The sequence below is a fragment of the Triturus cristatus genome, chromosome 2_2 (genome assembly GCF_964204655.1).
Source record: "Triturus cristatus chromosome 2_2, aTriCri1.1, whole genome shotgun sequence".
Lineage (NCBI taxonomy): Eukaryota > Metazoa > Chordata > Amphibia > Caudata > Salamandridae > Triturus > Triturus cristatus.
In genome coordinates, this window is record NC_140582.1 from 524513076 (window position 1) to 524532111 (window position 19036).

The 19036-nt window shown below is 44.4% G+C and overlaps 1 protein-coding gene across 3 annotated transcripts in view; it reads right to left on the reverse strand.

The window, feature by feature from the left end:
• LRBA (LPS responsive beige-like anchor protein) overlaps positions 1-19036 on the reverse strand; it is a 2426603-nt gene that overhangs the window by 196860 nt on the left and 2210707 nt on the right. For all 3 annotated transcript variants that reach the window (XM_085641653.1, XM_085641654.1, XM_085641652.1), the window contains exon 51: positions 18578-18640. In XM_085641653.1, the coding sequence (XP_085497779.1) occupies positions 18578-18640 (63 nt within the window). The remainder of the gene's footprint in view (positions 1-18577; positions 18641-19036) is intronic.

The following is a 19036-nucleotide window of genomic DNA, read 5'->3' on the forward strand; positions in this document are numbered from 1 at the left end:
GTGGAGAGGTCCTCTTTAACCTGTGTAACTGGAGTGTGGCTTACAGGCTCACTCACCTTTTTAAAGTTCCACTGCTGTGTGCTTAACTCACCCTTGGCCCACATCAGTTAGATGTAGAGTGCTGCGCAGCAAAGAGTGATGACTCTGGGCTGGATGATTGTGTGCCTCGAAGGTTACAGAACAGGGATAGAGAAGTGCTGTGCAGTGCATGCATGGTGAGTGTGCGTACTGGGTGTATGTATACCTGTGAGGAATACATTACATGAGAGATGTAGTGCTGTGCAGTGCATGCATAGGGAATGCATGTCCCGAGTGTATGTGTACTTGAGAGAAGTAGAATATATTAAGTGTGAAGCGTGCATGGGGAGTGTGTACTAGGAGTGTGTGTACTAGAGGTGTGTGTGTGTTTGCATGTATCACACCATGGCACAATACAGGTTTGTGTATTGCAGCATTCCTGTGAGCTGGTTGGGACACACTGGAGATGGGAGAGATCACAAGGAAGAAGCCTGGACACATCTCAGGAAGGAGTTTGGGCTAATAAGGGAATCATAAAGAGCAGGACTGGCAGTCCAGGATTAACCTTTAGATGGCCATATCCCTGTGGCTGACATCCAGGTGTGAACTCTAGTTACTCCCATGGCCTGTGTTGTGGGACTATCACCTTCAGAATCTTTCCTGCAGTGACAGACAGCCTTTCAAGACAAAGCCAGAGAAGGGTAAACTTCAAAAGAAGCCGAACCCCAACATTAAACTTCAAACACCTAGACCCTAAATCACTTTTGGCTTCTGGAACTGGACAAGGAAAGGTTGAGACCACAATAAGCTGTCATCTACCTAGAAGCCAAACAGGCTGTGTGAGGAGGGAAAGCCCTGCAAGGTTTCTGCTTTAGATCAGGACCGGGGGCCAAGGCCTGCTAGTCTCGCTGCTTGGTAAGGGGACATCAACAAGGGAAATCAAGACCCCTAGTTCTGGAGCTGGGTGCACCGGTGTCTACCTGCTTGCTAAGACCAGTGTGTCCTGTGAGGAAGGAGAGCGTTGGAGAGAGCAAGGTCCAGTGGGGAACTCGACCAAGACAATTCCCTGTGCGAAGATGTGAGGAGACGACGACTGTGCACTGAACGGGTCGTTGCCCATGTGCAGGATCGAATCAGTTACCCCCATCTGCAGGAGAGGGCCACCGTTAATTGAGTGCCATACAGGGAGAGTGAAGCCTGTATCGCCTTGATGCGGTCACCCCCTATGCCAGGAGGGGCCACCGTAGAAGTAATTTTTGCCGACAAAGCACCAAGACCTGTGTGGGCCTTAATGGCGACCGTGAGGGGCTGCCGTTGTATAGGTGGCTCTGCAGTGAAGATTGACACCTTGCCAATGGGTACTGCGGCAACCCTGTATGCCAGAATGGGCTGCCGGTACCGACCAGTTTCAAGTTTGGGCCATCGCCCAGGAAACCTAAAACTGCAGCCTGAGGGTTGGAAATAAGTGCTAAGACCTGCCCCCTGGATTCCTGAGGACTTCGCTCAGGAGTATAACAATCCTAAGAGTCAGAGCGGACTCTTGAGTTAGGCCTATTAGTGAGCATTTTCTGAATGCGGCCACCAGTGAATGGGGAATAATTATGATCATATTAAACACTAGAGCCCTAACCTCAAGGGTATGTTATTGCTTACTAATGAATATTTATTTTTAATATAAAAAAAAGTATTTGCCTGGACATTGATTTACTGACATTACTGAGTGCACTTTGTGTTATGAGTCGCGTTCACTAAACTGTATCAACCCCACCCTCACCCCTGGAGAGAGCCTTTGACTTCTCATCCACATCTACCACTGAGAGACAAATGTACAATGGGTACTTGGCCAAGTTGGTCAGGGACCTAGGACATCAGGAGTGAAAGACCTCAACCACCTTGGTAGAGCCCAGTATTCCCAGTGTGTATCGCTGCCCTCTGAAAGTGGTTCTGACAATACATTACACAACAATTACACTCTGGACATCTGCATATATGGTTTATGCCATGGCAATTTTTCATGTGCAATTGTTTTAATGGAAGGTGTTTAAATAAAAGTAGAATGCATTGTCTTTTTGGCCAATGTGTAGTAGATCTTAATGCAGAGGACTACTTACCTCAAAAGATTACTTAGCTGATGGCGCATCATAAGGAAGCATAGGAACAGACTCAGTTTGTTTGCAGAGTTGGTTAACTGTAGCAGATACAGAGGGTGACCTCGGTCAGGGTTGAGCCCATAACAGTTTATGGTCCGGCAGTGGAGTCGGTACCAGATTCTCATCCGGTTTGGCAACAGCATCGATGAAGGAGGGATGACATGGGTATCTGACCATACCTCGACCTGCGGCGGTGTTACCAATAGCCCAAGGAGCTCGAGGCATAAAGGGGTCAACTGCAGAATCGGCTTCTCAATCAGAAAATGGGAACAAGATCGATTGGCACCTTTACACCCATGAGACTTCTGTTTAGATAGAGAGTGGTGGTATGGCGTCAAGCCTTGCTTCACCTTCTTTGGCTTCCGACTTGACTTTGACTTACCAGAGGTCTTCGACTGCAAAAAAGACTTCTTGCAGGAATGGACTCGGGAGTGGGTCTGGGCACTGACCTGACACGATACGAAAATGGAACTTACATAATGCCACTGACTTCTTCCTGTGTTCAATGATGTACAGCTATGCAGTCTTGTATTGTTTTCAGGTGTATGAGGGTACACTCATCACATGACAAACTCATGCACCAAGTCCAAACAACAAAGACATCACATTCGGGTCCGTGAGTGACATCTGTTTTCTGTCTCAAGACATGGTTTAAGTCTGTATTTTAAGGAGGGGCCTCGTTCCCTTGCACACTGGATTTTGTTTTGGGAGTCGGTGAAAGACTGACGAAAGTGGGAGCAGAGATCCAGAGCTGCATCCGCTGATGTGGAGAGAAAGTAAATTACATCAGGAGAGAAAGGAAGGCTTATATATTCAGCTCTGCTCAGGGTGAACAAAGCCTTTGCAGATCTGTAAAGCACCACCTTGTGAAGTGTGGGAAAACTCCTATGGAAAATTTCCAAATCCAGTCTGGAACCTGTGGAATATTCTAAAGGTAGGGAATCTGCTTCAGCAGTATCCATTTGAAAAGTGTTTTGCTCTTGTCGATTTTGCTATAGTGTGGTAATGAATGCTAATTCTACCTTAGTACTGTAGTATTAAATGCGAAAATGTTTTATTAGTACAGTTGCTCTAAACAACGCATCATTGGCCTATGTTCTTTTTACTGCAATGGAACTTCATAAATATATTACCTACTGGTGGTCGCCATTAAGTGGTTATAGTTAGGACCATGTTTCCATAGGAAAAGCAGTTTTAGACTAGGCTATATGTTTGGCGCAGGGAGACAAATCTTCATGACATTTTCCCAAAGTAATTGACGATCACTTCAGTTGCAGTCTGAAAAGTTTTGGGGTGATTCGTGAAGTTAGGGGTCGAGAAAAAGTTCTCATAGGGATTTTGAATACTACAGCCAGAACTGCTGAACGGAAGTACACCAAATTTGGCATAAATCTAGCTCTTGGTCCTAAAAGCAAGCTTTTTTGTCATCTGGTGTTAGTCCATTCAGTAGTTTTAGAGATATTAACCAAAATCCGATTTGTATATCTAGGGGTGCGAACCCACCTGTGGTCTATCCGCGGCTCCACACACCACAGCAGAGATCTCATTGGCTGGCTGCAAACTGAGAGAAGAGTTGCAGCTGCCAATTAATATCTCAGAGAAACGGACCCCATGTGCATGATACAAAAGAGGGTAAAGCATGTGTATTGAGATCGGAAATGCCAAAATACTCTTTTTTTTTACTACTCGCGAGATCTGCAGATCCCTTGTGGGGCTCAGCGCAGCTCAATGTGCGACTCCGTGAGGGATTCGCAGATCTTGTACATCTAAAAAAAAAAAAAAGCCAAATATATATATATATATATATATATATATATATATACACACACACACACTTTTACACTCACTCTTACACCCATAGACATTCTCACACCCACACTTACAACCATAGAGATACTGCCTCACCCATTCACATACTGATACATTCTCACACCCACTCACATACCCAGACTCACACCCAGTGCGATGCCCATGCAGAGAATCTAAAACACTCACATATCCATACATACACTCTTACACCCATAGACACTCTCTCACATCATCCACTATTACACGCATACAGACACTGTCACATCCACTCACATACCCAAACACACTTTCACACCCACACTAACACTAGTATAGACTCTTTCATACCCACTCACATACCCATTAACGATAATGGGGCAACCCAGTAACCCTCAGAACCTGGGTAAAGTAGTATGTGCAAAAACAATGGTTCTGTCGGAGTATGGACGGACTAACTTAATAGGTGCTGAATACACTTTTGATTCTCAAGAACACACACAGACCCAAAGAAACAGGACAGAATCCAAGTCACTTGATAGAATGATGTTAATTAATGTATCGAAAACACCAAAATATTTACAGGGTAAACCAACCAAAAAGCACGATTATAGTGAAACAATTAGTGAAACAGTGATACTTAGCACAAAACATATCACATATAACGAATATGTACAATGGACAATACATAAAAATAATCAACAAACAAGGTCCTATTTACAATACATAAGCCACTTAAGGGTTCAAAATTTCCTTGTTATCTGAGTGGATTTGCATGTGACGCATAGGACATGTAACGTCGACGTTTCGACCCTAGGATGATTGTGCCAATTACTATGCATCAAATTGGGTCTTCATCAGGACAGACGAGGTTGGGGCCCTGTAAACGCAAGGGATATGGTGTCAGGGCCGTGTGTGCGTTACATGTAATGGAAATAATTAATTTCCCAATTACAATCAATTGTCTCACCTGGGGAACCAACTTAAATTATAGGGAAAAGATTCCTGTTGTCGCAAATGCAGATGGCCAACATCAAATGTGGAAATATTATTTCAGTCCTGCAAGAGATTAGAGAGGAGGGACTAATGTAAAATCTGGACAGGTTGCGTTGGAAATGGTAAAAACATACCTGTGTGCACAGGAGAAAAACGTACCTCTGGGACGGAGATATATGATTTGGAAGGAGGAGTGGTGCTGTCTCTACAATCGCCACGTACTGAAATAACAAAATGTAGAGGGGTGTCTGAGTGATGGAACAGATTGATCATTCAGAAACAAGACGCCTGTATCCATATCCTCTACTCGTAAACAGACGATTAATTGAGGAAGAGGAAACTGAAGGGCACGCGGTGGTCTAGATAAGGAAGTAATGTATATCACCCGTACACATAGTAATAAAGTGTTAGAGGTGACTAGTGCCAAAGCGCAAGATGTCACAATTATAGTAGGGCGTGTAATGTATATCACTCGTACACAGAATAATAAAGTGCTAGAGGTGCCTTGTGCCAAAAGCGCAAAATATCACAATTATGGTAGGGCGTGAATATTATAAACTTATAGTTAACCTGATACCAATTAATGAGTAAAGTCGACTTGGTTATGGATATTACCATGTATAATCTTTCACTGGACCAAGTCCATAAATGCACTGCAGGAGACAAATATATCACGGCGTATTTTACTAATTAACAAGCGGTGTTGCCGTGTATAAATATTGTGACAACCGAAACATTCCTATGTGAGTAAAGAGACTATCAACTAGCACTTGGCCGTGTATTATTGTTGTAACGCTTATAACATCCAAGTAGACGCGAGGTTACAAATATTGGCAGGCGGTGTTCACTATACGGCTACTGCGTTCAAACGATGTGCATGACGGCGGGATGCCGACTTACTTGGAGTCCGTGAATGGACAACTAGTTCCGTCTACGGCTCAGCTGCAACTGACAGCGAGCTCACGCCCAGAGCTAACTATATGACGTAGTGGGAAGCCGTGGGCGCGCGGCTGCTGGAATGAATCAGCAGAAATTGGAAAGCCAGGAATGGAATTGAGGGCGGGCGCCGTTACGAACTGACGGGACCGATGTTAATAAAAACGGGAAGAATAGAATGGGTATCACGCCGAGAAAAATTATATTTTTTACATTTTTTACAAAGTATGATGCCTCAATGTGGTAGTGCATGCATGAGAATTAACATATTTGAGCATTCTTACATACATCGTCCAATTTGGATACCGCAATGTGATCAATGCGGGTGTGCTGTGAAATTTCATTATAGCATTTTTCTCAAACGTGACATGATTCAGAAGTCACATGACAATTGTAATGGCAGAAGTCATAATAAGTCCCATATGTATAATACGATGACAAATTAGTTTTTGAAAAAGTATATACACAGAGCTAGACTTGCACAAATCGTACATATAAAGGTCACAGTTAAAGGCAAATATTTATCACATATCCAGAAATGCCAACATGAGGTAAGAAAGCCTTAACATGTGTTACGCTAAGGAACGTAAACATAAACATAAACAAGGCATGCTTAAGGCGAAATTACTTGATGTATACCCATTGCTAAATCTTCAACCAGATCAAGAATAGAGTTTAAAGTTTGCTCATTTGTAAATAAGTTTCCTCATGTTCATTCAGCCCACTGTTGGTGGCATCCAAGAGATGGATCCAACGGCACTCCTTAAAGTTGAGAGAAGTGCCCATGTTACCACCCCTTCTGTGTAATGTAACCTTCTCAAGCACCCACCACTCTATATCTTGATGTGTATGTCTCTTGTTCGTGTAGTGTTCTACCAGTGGAGCCCCAAGGGATTTACATGGGTACCAGCTTCGATCACTTGGGAAAGACGTATTCCTTGAACCACTTTTCAAATTGCAACAGTCAAAACGTGATTTATGCAATTAGATGTCCGTGCAAACTGATATATGTAGGCCAGACTACACAAAAAGTGAAAAACAGGATCCAACAACATCAGAGCAGGATCAAATGTAAATCCCTTGGGGCTCCACTGGTAGAACACTACACGAACAAGAGACATACACATCAAGATATAGAGTGGTGGGTGCTTGAGAAGGTTACATTACACAGAAGGGGTGGTAACATGGGCACTTCTCTCAACTTTAAGGAGTGCCGTTGGATCCATCTCTTGGATGCCACCAACAGTGGGCTGAATGAACATGAGGAAACTTATTTACAAATGAGCAAACTTTAAACTCTATTCTTGATCTGGTTGAAGATTTAGCAATGGGTATACATCAAGTAATTTCGCCTTAAGCATGCCTTGTTTATGTTTATGTTTACGTTCCTTAGCGTAACACATGTTAAGGCTTTCTTACCTCATGTTGGCATTTCTGGATATGTGATAAATATTTGCCTTTAACTGTGACCTTTATATGTACGATTTGTGCAAGTCTAGCTCTGTGTATATACTTTTTCAAAAACTAATTTGTCATCGTATTATACATATGGGACTTATTATGACTTCTGCCATTACAATTGTCATGTGACTTCTGAATCATGTCACGTTTGAGAAAAATGCTACAATGAAATTTCACAGCACACCCGCATTAATCACATTGCGGTATCCAAATTGGACGATGTATGTAAGAATGCTCAAATATGTTAATTCTCATGCATGCACTACCACATTGAGGCATCATACTTTGTAAAAAATGTAAAAAATATAATTTTTCTCGGCGTGATACCCATTCTATTCTTCCCGTTTTAATTAACATCGGTCCCGTCAGTTCGTAACGGCGCCCGCCCTCAATTCCATTCCTGGCTTTCCAATTTCTGCTGATTCATTCCAGCAGCCGCGCGCCCACGGCTTCCCACTACGTCATATAGTTAGCTCTGGGCGTGAGCTCGCTGTCAGTTGCAGCTGAGCCGTAGACGGAACTAGTTGTCCATTCACGGACTCCAAGTAAGTCGGCATCCCGCCGTCATGCACATCGTTTGAACGCAGTAGCCGTATAGTGAACACCGCCTGCCAATATTTGTAACCTCGCGTCTACTTGGATGTTATAAGCGTTACAACAATAATACACGGCCAAGTGCTAGTTGATAGTCTCTTTACTCACATAGGAATGTTTCGGTTGTCACAATATTTATACACGGCAACACCGCTTGTTAATTAGTAAAATACGCCGTGATATATTTGTCTCCTGCAGTGCATTTATGGACTTGGTCCAGTGAAAGATTATACATGGTAATATCCATAACCAAGTCGACTTTACTCATAAATTGGTATCAGGTTAACTATAAGTTTATAATATTCACGCCCTACCATAATTGTGATATTTTGCGCTTTTGGCACTAGGCACCTCTAGCACTTTATTATTCTGTGTACGAGTGATATACATTACACGCCCTACTATAATTGTGACATCTTGCGCTTTGGCACTAGTCACCTCTAACACTTTATTACTATGTGTACGGGTGATATACATTACTTCCTTATCTAGACCACCGCGTGCCCTTCAGTTTCCTCTTCCTCAATTAATCGTCTGTTTACGAGTAGAGGATATGGATACAGGCGTCTTGTTTCTGAATGATCAATCTGTTCCATCACTCAGACACCCCTCTACATTTTGTTATTTCAGTACGTGGCGATTGTAGAGACAGCACCACTCCTCCTTCCAAATCATATATCTCCGTCCCAGAGGTACGTTTTTCTCCTGTGCACACAGGTATGTTTTTACCATTTCCAACGCAACCTGTCCAGATTTTACATTAGTCCCTCCTCTCTAATCTCTTGCAGGACTGAAATAATATTTCCACATTTGATGTTGGCCATCTGCATTTGCGACAACAGGAATCTTTTCCCTATAATTTAAGTTGGTTCCCCAGGTGAGACAATTGATTGTAATTGGGAAATTAATTATTTCCATTACATGTAACGCACACACGGCCCTGACACCATATCCCTTGCGTTTACAGGGCCCCAACCTCGTCTGTCCTGATGAAGACCCAATTTGATGCATAGTAATTGGCACAATCATCCTAGGGTCGAAACGTCGACGTTACATGTCCTATGCGTCACATGCAAATCCACTCAGATAACAAGGAAATTTTGAACCCTTAAGTGGCTTATGTATTGTAAATAGGACCTTGTTTGTTGATTATTTTTATGTATTGTCCATTGTACATATTCGTTATATGTGATATGTTTTGTGCTAAGTATCACTGTTTCACTAATTGTTTCACTATAATCGTGCTTTTTGGTTGGTTTACCCTGTAAATATTTTGGTGTTTTCGATACATTAATTAACATCATTCTATCAAGTGACTTGGATTCTGTCCTGTTTCTTTGGGTCTGTGTGTGTTCTTGAGAATCAAAAGTGTATTCAGCACCTATTAAGTTAGTCCGTCCACACTCACATACCCAGACACTTACACACCCACACTTAGATCCAGACACTCACACCCACTCTTACACCCATATACAGTCTTCCAACTACTCACATACCCATACAGATCCTCTAACCCAGTTACACCTATACACACTCTCTCACACCGACACGCACACCCATACAGACACTCTCAAACCCACTCACATACCCATAAAGAAACTGTCACAGCCACACTCATATACCCATACAGTCTGAGATCCACTCACAAACCCGTAGACACTCACCCACTCAGACACACAACCACCTACTCACTGACAGACCCATACAGCCACTCCCACACCTAGTTACACACTTACACAGTCATCACACATCCAGTCTCAAAGTTTAAAGGTTACAGTTAGGAAATACAATGTTTAAAAAATGTAAAAATTCACTGACAAAAAACAAAGGTTATAGGGACGTTATAGTTAGGAAACACAATTAAAAAAAAACCTTAGAAATTCACTGAAAAAAACAAAGGTTACAGGGATGTTACAGTTAGGAATTGTAATTTTTTTTAAACTTAGAACTTCACTGAAAAAAACAAACTTTATAGTTAGGTTCATATTTCACTAGCACAAAACCAGTCAAATTGAGCAGCTATAGTCACCTGAGCAATACACTGCGTATGACCTCACATACTGCATCATTCAGGTTGTCAGCTCTGACATTCAGAGACCCCACTAGTAGATTTGCGGTTAACCAGATCTCCTGGCAGTGTACCAAAGACCAAAGTCTCAATGGCGCCAGACAGAGGACGTGAGACACTAATCCCCTTTTCTTGTTTACATGCCAAATCACTGTTGAGTTATCCATCACGATCTGGACCAACCGCCCTTAGATGGAGGGGAGAAAGGCCTTGAGCCCCAGCCAAATTGCCAACAGTTCCAAAATGGTTAATATGAAAAACCCTCTCACAATTCTGGTTTGCCATTTTCCCCCACCAAGCCACTTCTGCTGCAGTGCTGGGAGAAGTCACAATGGAATCTGACAAGTTCCCCCTCATGTATTGTAGCCACTGCCTCAGGAGGCACCACTGCAATCCAATCGAATCTTGATTTGCAAAGCGCGGCTATTGACCCATGAGAGTATCCAGTCGCTGAGAGTACTGCTGCTGGAGCTCATTCAAATAACCAGGTCTTGAGTCCTTTTCTGAATTCCAGCAGGGTGGGTGAGGTCTGTAGGTAAAGTGGAAGGTCATTCCAAGACTTTGCGGCAAGGTGAGAGAGAGTCCTCCACTGCTGCTGTAACAGATGCAAGGGGGGTGTGGGCGAAGAAGAGGGAGGCGGAGCGCAGGTGTCTGGAGGGATGTTGGAAATTCAGTCAGTTGTTGATGTTCGCTTGTCCTTGGTTGTGAAGGGCTTATAAGGCGTGGATCAGCATCGTGAACTGTCATCTCTTCTGAATGGGGAGCCAGTAGAGCTTTTGAGGTGGGTTGATGAGTCAGCTTGGGAAGTCTAGGATGAGTCTGGCTGTTCAGTATCGTCTGTAGCCTCTTGAGGTGGTGTGCCGTGATTCCTGCATAGAGTGCGTTGCCGTGGTCCAGTCGGCTTGTGACCAGAGCATTGAGTGACGGTGCGTCTGGTTTCAATGGGGAGCCCCTTGAAAATCTTGAAAACATGCGGATGGTGAGGAAGCAGGCGGATGAGAGTGAGTTGATGTGTTTTTTTCTCATGGTAAGATTACTGTCCATGGATGAAGCAGAGGTTGCGGGTATGGTCAGTCGGAGTTGGTGAGGGTCCTAGTTCGGGATCCACCAGGCGGTGTTCTATAGGGGGGTGTTTTCTAAGATCAGCACTTCTGCCTGGTCTGTGTTGAGTTGTAGACCGTTGTTTCTCATCCAGTCAGCAATGTTCGTCTTGCACTTGTTGAAGTTGTTTCAGCGAGGCGGCGGGATCTTCTGACGAGGTTGAGCTGGGTATAGATGGCTTAGGATATGTGTAGTTCATGCGATCTTATGCCGGTCAAGGAAGTCATGTAGGTGTTGAAGAGGGTGGGGGTGAGGGACTAACCTTGAGGGACACCACAGATGTTGTTCTTAGGTTCCGAGTTGAATTGCGGTAAGCGGATTCTCTGGGTTCTACCTGTGAGGAAGGAGGCGATCCACTTGAGGGAGTTTCCTCAGATTCTGATGTTCTGCAGCCTTTTGATCTGGTGAGATACTGTGTCGAATGCTGCTGTGAGGTTGAGGATGAGGGCTGCCAATTTTACTTGGTCGAGGAGGGACCTGATGTCATCAGTCGCTGCCAACGAGGCGGTGTCGGTGCTGTGGCTGGTGTGGAATCCAGATTGGGAAGTGTCCAGAATAACTTGGTTCTCCAGGTGTTCCATAAGTTGCCAGTTAATAGCCTTCTTACGGATGTTGGCGGGGTAGGGGAGCAGAGAGATGGGGAGGTCGTTCTTGTGTTTGTTAGGGTCGGCAGATGGTTTCTTGAGCTGGGGCTTGACTTCAGCCGGTTTCCATTCTTCGGGGGATGCGGCTGTGGTGATCGATGCATTGAGGATGGTGGTAAGCTCGATGCTGATCGTCTTGCTCCAGAGATCGAAGATGTGGTTAGGGCATGGGTCTGAGTGTGCTCCTGAGTGGACAGAGCTCATGATGACTGTGGTGTCTTGCGTGGTGTGCTGGTCCCAGGTGGTGAGCAGACGGTCGTGTACTTCGTTTGTGTTGTTGGGATGGCTGGGGAAGTCAGTGGGTTGGGGTTCGAAGTTTCTGTAGATGGTGGATATCTTGTTGTGGAAGAAGTCTGCCAGGGAGTCGTGGAGTTTCTGTGAAGGAGTGATGACATTTTAAGTGGCTCAGGAGCTGGAGAACTCTCTGACGATGTTGAAGAGTTCCTTGCTGTGGTTGGAGCTTGCTTCGATGCTGTCGACCAGGAAGCTTCTTTTTGATCTTTTCAGGAGTTGGTGGTAATGGTTGAGTTTGGCTTTGAAAGCAGTTTGTTCTGTGGGCTCCCTGCTGGTGCATCATTTCCTTTTGAGTTGTTTGCAGGTGAGCTTTGAGGTTCTTAGATCTGTTGTGTACCGACTGGCTTGCTTGGAGGATCTTTTGGACTTGGTGGGTTTGCAGAGGGCGACTGCATTGGCACAGTCTGTGATCAGGTAGAGAAGTTCTTGTCTGCCTGTTCGAGGTTGGTTGCAGTGTGAGGATGCAAGGTGTTGATGGCATCAGTCCATTGTCTTTCTGCAATACTGTTCCAGCTGTGGCATGACATGCTGGCTGGCTTCGGGTGGTGCCAGGGAATCCTGAGATGGTGAAGTGGATGATGGCGTGGTCAGACCATGTGAGCTCAGTCACATGGCTGTACTTGATTCTGTCGCTGGGCATGAAGATAAGGTTGAGTGTGTGTCCTGTGACTTGGGCTGCGTTGGTGACCAGCTGGGTGAGGCCGATGTTGCTCATTGCTTTCAAGGAGGTTGGCGATGTTGGTATAACTGCGGTCATTGAGGTGAAAGTTGAGGGCACCGAGAAAAATGTAGTTTCAGAAATCTAAGGTGAGCGGGGCTATGAAGCCGGGAATGGTGTTGCAGAAGCTGGGGCAAGGCCCCGGGGTTATGTGGGCGAGGGTGTCTCTGATGATGTTTTTGCTGTCAGTTCAGAGTTGGGAGTTGAGGTGTTCCATGGTCAGGCTGATGTCTTTTGCGTTGGTGGTGCAGTGGATGCTCTACGGCAGTGCAGTGCAGTTTTGACAGGTGAAAGGTCCAACCGTGGGACAGGGGGAGGTGTGGCAGCAGTTGTTGTCATGGAGTCCTGGGTCAAAGACATTGAATTCGGCAGCAGTGTACCTTTGGGTGTTGGTTAGGCTAGGGGTCCCGGTACTGGGCGGAGACAGGTACAGAGGAGCTTGTCATTGACACGCCAGCTGCGCTTCCTCGCTGTGGTCCCCATAAGTAGTACTGGGAGGGGTTAGTAGGCGGCAGGATGCACAGAGCTGGAAAGAAAACGGCGGGAGCGGTGAACAGAGTGGGTCTAAACAGTACCAGAATACCATACAGTAGTAAAGAGAAATCAAAATCACACAAAACAACACAAAAATACAGTGCAGCAGAGAGAGTTACAGGGCACTAGAGGGCAGGCGGTCCCAGCAGAGAACTATCGGTGGCAGTGGAGAGTGGCGTCCTGACCAGAGGCCTGCAGGGCTTTTATGTGCCAACATGCAAATATGACTAGAAGAATGCAAAAAGCCAGCAGACTTCGGAATCTTAGAATCTTCAGGACTGGAACTTGTGTACCTTGCAGAAAGGTTGGGACAGTTTTGTGAATGTCAGTGATCCTCTAAGTTGGAGGAAAGGCGCGGAGAAGGGTGATGTTTAGTACAGACCCGATGAACTGGAGTCGTTGGGATGGCCACAGGTGAGATTTGGGCTTGTTGATTGAAAAACCTAGCTCAAACTGCAGGGATGTGGCCGACTGAAGATGGCCCAACACCACCGCTGGCGAGCCAGCTCTGATTAGCCAGTTGTCCATGTAATGAAAGATTTGGATGCCTGACTTTCTAGGATGAGCAGCAACCATCACCTATGTGATGCCTTGAGGTGCCGATGTTAAGCAAATTGGTAGTGAGTAGAACACACCACAAAGCAAATACTTCTTTAAGTACTTCTACTGTGACAGCAGGATAGGGATGAGGAAATATGCATTCTGGAGGTCGAATTACACCATCCAGTCTAATGCTCCCACACCAATAACACTTGAGCTAGGGTTGGGATCTTGAACTTTTCCTTTTTGAGGAAGAAGTTTGATTCCTGGAGGCCGAAATTCTTGGGAGCCAGGAAACACCGTGAGTAACATCCCTGACCCTTTTCCTTCTCCGGTACTAAGCCCACTGATGCTTTCTGTAGGAAAGCTGCCACGTCGTGTAGTATGTCCAGGTGGTCTGGAGGAGGGGTGATGGAGAGCGGAACCTGAAGGAAGGGAAGATGTAACTTCTTTACACAATTTGCAGAGCCCAATGGTCCAAGGTAATGGCCTTCCAGGTCTGAAGAAATGATACCTGGCCTCCTACAGGCTCTGCATGGAATTGGGGGAGCAGACTAGGCCTGCTTGCCTGTTTGAGCTGGGAAGGAGGAAGGTTGCTGAGTGGGTCCACATACCTTTCCTCTGGCGCTACCTCTGACCTGCCTGACCAAAGGATTTGGTTGCTGCTGGGTCCGTGATTGGTATTGCTGGTGTTGGCAAAAGGAGAATCCCCTTGAGAAGCCACAAGACTTTGCAATGGAAGGGGTTCTGCTTGGAATTTGCCCAAGCAATAAAGGCTCTCTACGTACGCCCAGAGGCGGTTTTACATATTGCAGGACATGAGTCTAGCTCATTCAGCATTAGCAGAGGCACAAGGCAGGGGTGCCCATGCTTCCCCCTGCTATTTGCATTATATATTGATGTATTCCTTAGTAGACTGAATCCGAGCACTGATATAAAACCTGTCAGAATTAACAATATGGAGTATAAAACTTTGGCTTATGCTGACGATATTGTGGTGCTTACTAGCAATGTCACTCAGGCTTTTCCAGCAATCAAGAATTTGGCAGAATTGTTTGGTAGATTTTCAGGCTATAAATTGAACATAGAGAAAACTCAGATGCTTCATTCTTATAGTAACCCTCCGGTAGATTTACAATTGTTACAGAAGCAACCTATTTGGGTATTAAAATTACCGCGGTGGTTGAACAAATTCCAGAGCTGAATATTATACCAGTGCTGGATAAGGTGAATAGTAATCTGGAACGACTAGATCATCTGCATCTTTCTCTCCATGGGCGCTGGAATGTTCTAAAAATGCTGGTTCTGCCCAAAATACCGTATCTATTCAAAACAATCCACTTGAGTTTTCTGTCTCTTGCTTTACAAAGATAGATCGGATTTGGTCCAGATTTCTCTGGGGCTATCGGAGGTCGAGAAGGGAGTTCAAGTGGATGATACTCCCGAGACAACGGGGCGGCTGGGGTAGTCCATACTTTTTGCTGTACTATTGGGCCTCTATGATGCAACAGCTGGGGCCCCTCATAGTAGGAGCTAAGGCCGAGATACCGCTTGCTAGGAGACCAACTATTTATGAATTTGGGTTCAGAGAGGATGTTAATAGTTGCTTAGTAAGGATTTTAGAGCCCAGCTATTATAAAAAGGCCAAGTTCAAGGTGCTCAAAGCGGCATATCTAGTTTGGAAACAAATCAGGAGGAAGATGAAAATTTCAAATGTTAATTTCTATGCTCCATTTTCTGCCCCTGCCCTTTTACCACCAATATTTCGGGACCAGGTCACAGTTAGATGGGGATCGAAGGGACTTCTCTTTTTGGGAGATCTGTTAGAAGGAGGTCAACCTTTATCCTTTACAGGTTTGCAGGGGAAATATGGTTTATTAACACAAGATATTTGTAAATACCTACAGGTTCGTAGCTTTTTGGGGAGGACTGGGACAGGTACAGGGCTACTCATGAAAAAAAAAATCCTGATTGAAAGAACAAGGAAAAAATGCTCCATCAGTGAGATCTATCAACTATTATTGGAAGCATTTCTGGATGAAATTGGGATCGGGAATTTAAAATGGGAGAATAAGTTGGGGAATAGGAGTGTAAATATTGAGGATTCTTTGGACTTTGCAAACCAGAGTTTAATGACTGGAAGACTTAGGAGCCAGCACTTTGTCCATCTTTGATTTATATTATACTCCGGGGAAAATTGCCAAATGGAGGGGGACGAGGGGGGATAAGTGTAATAGGTGCGGACTGCAAGCTGCAGACTCGGTTCATATGTTCTTTTCCTGCCCTGGACTAGGTTTGTTTTTACAGGAGACTGAAAATGTTTTGACCAATATTTTAGGAACGCCGATAAGCATTACTGCAGATATGGTAATTTTGGGTGTAGGAGTTGATAGGGTTGGCATCACTGGGTCGCGGTCCATGGAGGTCTAGACTGTTGACTATTAAGAATTTAGAAATCTCAATTTACAAAACCAAAGGCAGGAAAAAAAGGGCCCTTGGATATCAAGTATGGGCTCCTGTCACTGAATGGATACAACAAATGTAAATGGCGTAATGGGGTAAATGGGGTAATCTTAAGAATTAAGTAATATGAGATGTATGCTTTTGTGTGTAACCTCCACTCTCCTCTTTTTCTTTCTAACTCTAAAATCTTAGATAGGAATAAGGGGTCATGATTTAATATTTCCGAGACTGCTTTTTGAATTTTTGTGACGCTGGAAAGTAATATGAATTTCCGTGTGTAACTAGGCCGAACCGGGCATTGTATATCGTGTTTCTCCGTGTTGTGTATTTTTTGGTTCTGACCATAACATAACAGATACTGTATGTGCCTCAGTTAAAATGGGGTGAAAATCAATAAAAGTATTTTTTAAAAATAAATAAAAGAGAAGCCACAAGAACATCGAATTGGCAATCTCTGAAAGGGGGCGGTAGTTGAAGTCTCAAGGATCAGGTTGTAGCCTTGCTTGACTGAAATCTCTATAACGCCGATTTGGCCTGGTCTCCAAACAAGCGACCTCTGCCGGACAGCAGGTTCATCAAATTTGTAGCCAATTGTGGAGGACCCAAAGTACTTGCCATGTCAATTTAGGGAAGAATGCACAGTTGCTGGGGTCCCAATTAGCAGGATCCCATGAGACTAGGTCAAAATCACACTGACACCAGGCAAAAAGTGGGGGTAACCATGAAAGGAGATCCTACTTTCTTACACATAGTACTGCACAAAAATGTTGGCGTGTGAGGAAAACTTCTCAGAGCAAGCGAGCTCCCAATCTGCGTTGAAGTCATGGAAACAAGGGAGAGAAGTCGTTTTGTCATAGCACTTATGATTAGGGCTCTAGAAGCTAAAATTAGGACACATTTTCTATGACTTTTTAAATATCTTTCTCATCTATGTCAGTAAAACATTCTGACATGCACACTGAAATATGTACTTTCAACACCAGCAGCAGTCTGTAAGTTAACTCCCCAGTACTGTACTTCCCACACTGTTCTAATGAACAACTAAATAACTAATATTCTGTGTCTATGACAAAAGTGTGGCACATCTGAACACCATCTACAGGAATCAAGGCTGTAAAAATTAAAGCATTTCGGGCAGAGGATAGCAGTAAATGAAGAAATGAGGGGGTCCATTTCCGTAAAACATTCTGACATGCAGAGTGAAACTACTTCCAACACCAGCAGAGTCTGTCAGTTCAGTCCCTAGTAATCGACAGCAGCGTCACTACAGAGTTCTAATTAACAACTAGATCGTTAACATTTTGTATTCAAGACATCAGGGAGGGAACTGAGTGGCATTTTGTTGGAATAGTAGCTCTTGAATTGAAAGCCTTTCCCGAAGAGCAGGTTGAAGTAAATGAGCACTGAAATGTTAATGCAGGCATGAAACCAGAGGGTTAAAAATATGAGGTGAGGTGTGGGTTTGTAGTAATTTGAGGCAGAATGTATTTTTAAAGGGGTAAAATAAAATGTGACGTCTGCAAAAGTACAGCATCCCCTATGCACATCTGTTTACTCAGCCTACCCATCTTCTCAGTTGCTTGACAGCTCCCTAACGTAAAAAAAACAAAGGGTAAAGTAATGCTACAGTTATGTATGCCAATAAGGTCTAACTTAACTTACACACACAATCACAGCACAGACAGCGACACAGACAATACACTAACATCGTACTCCACAAAAAGTAACAGTCGTATACATCTTAACTCGCACATTAAACTCGTCTGCCTGAACAGCAGGCCCAGGAAGCAAGGATTGATCTTGTTAATGGTGAAACCCTGGCGCCGCGCCTTGATTTTCCACCACGCTGCCTTGCACAGACCCCCAGTGTTGTTATGAAAATGTCCCTAGCACAAAGACGCTGCGCCGCATTACCAGGGCACCGATTCATCATAGCCCGCCCGACTCCTGCTCATCAACAAGTCTGAGTGATGAAAAGGCCCAATATTATCCTGACAGTACTTCATGCACAAGTCTCGATCACACATTATTACAGCATCCATATTAATTTTCAGTGACACGCGTCCTCGGCCTGTTCAAATTAGGAAAACCAACGAGGGGGAGTTGATGAAATACCAGCATAGCCACAGCTCATTGCATTCCAATTTGCATGCAAATGGTTTATCTGCAGAATTCCATTCCCGGCAACCCGGCAAGTGAAAAACAACAGCAATCTGCACTTCAGGGCCACCGTACAGGGGCTAATGAATCGCAAAGACAGGCGGAAGTGACAGACCTATGAGGGGGTCGATTTCCACTGGCAGCTGGTACGGCTGGTCCTGCACAGCACCTTGATGGGCTGAAATGTCAGAAAATAAGAAAGAAAAATCAATCACTATAGACAATAACCTTCAAACCATACAGATCAAACGTTACGCATGTCTTTAATATGTATCCAAGTACCTTTTGCTCTATTGTTCAGATTATAAAAAACGAGAGCAAAGCAACTAAGTACTGTTTGTAGGCCTGTATAGGATAATGCATTTCAGAAACTCTGTAAGGCACATGTGCCATCGACAGCTATTTCGGCCCCGAGCCATGAGCTGCGGCAGATGTCTCAATGGCAGTTCCACTGCCACAAAATGACGTGGTGGAGAAAACTGTAAATAGACTGACGAGCAGCCATCTGCTGGCTGCGTACACGGCTTTGCTACTTATCCACATGACTAACACTCGGAGGATTAAACATTTGCAA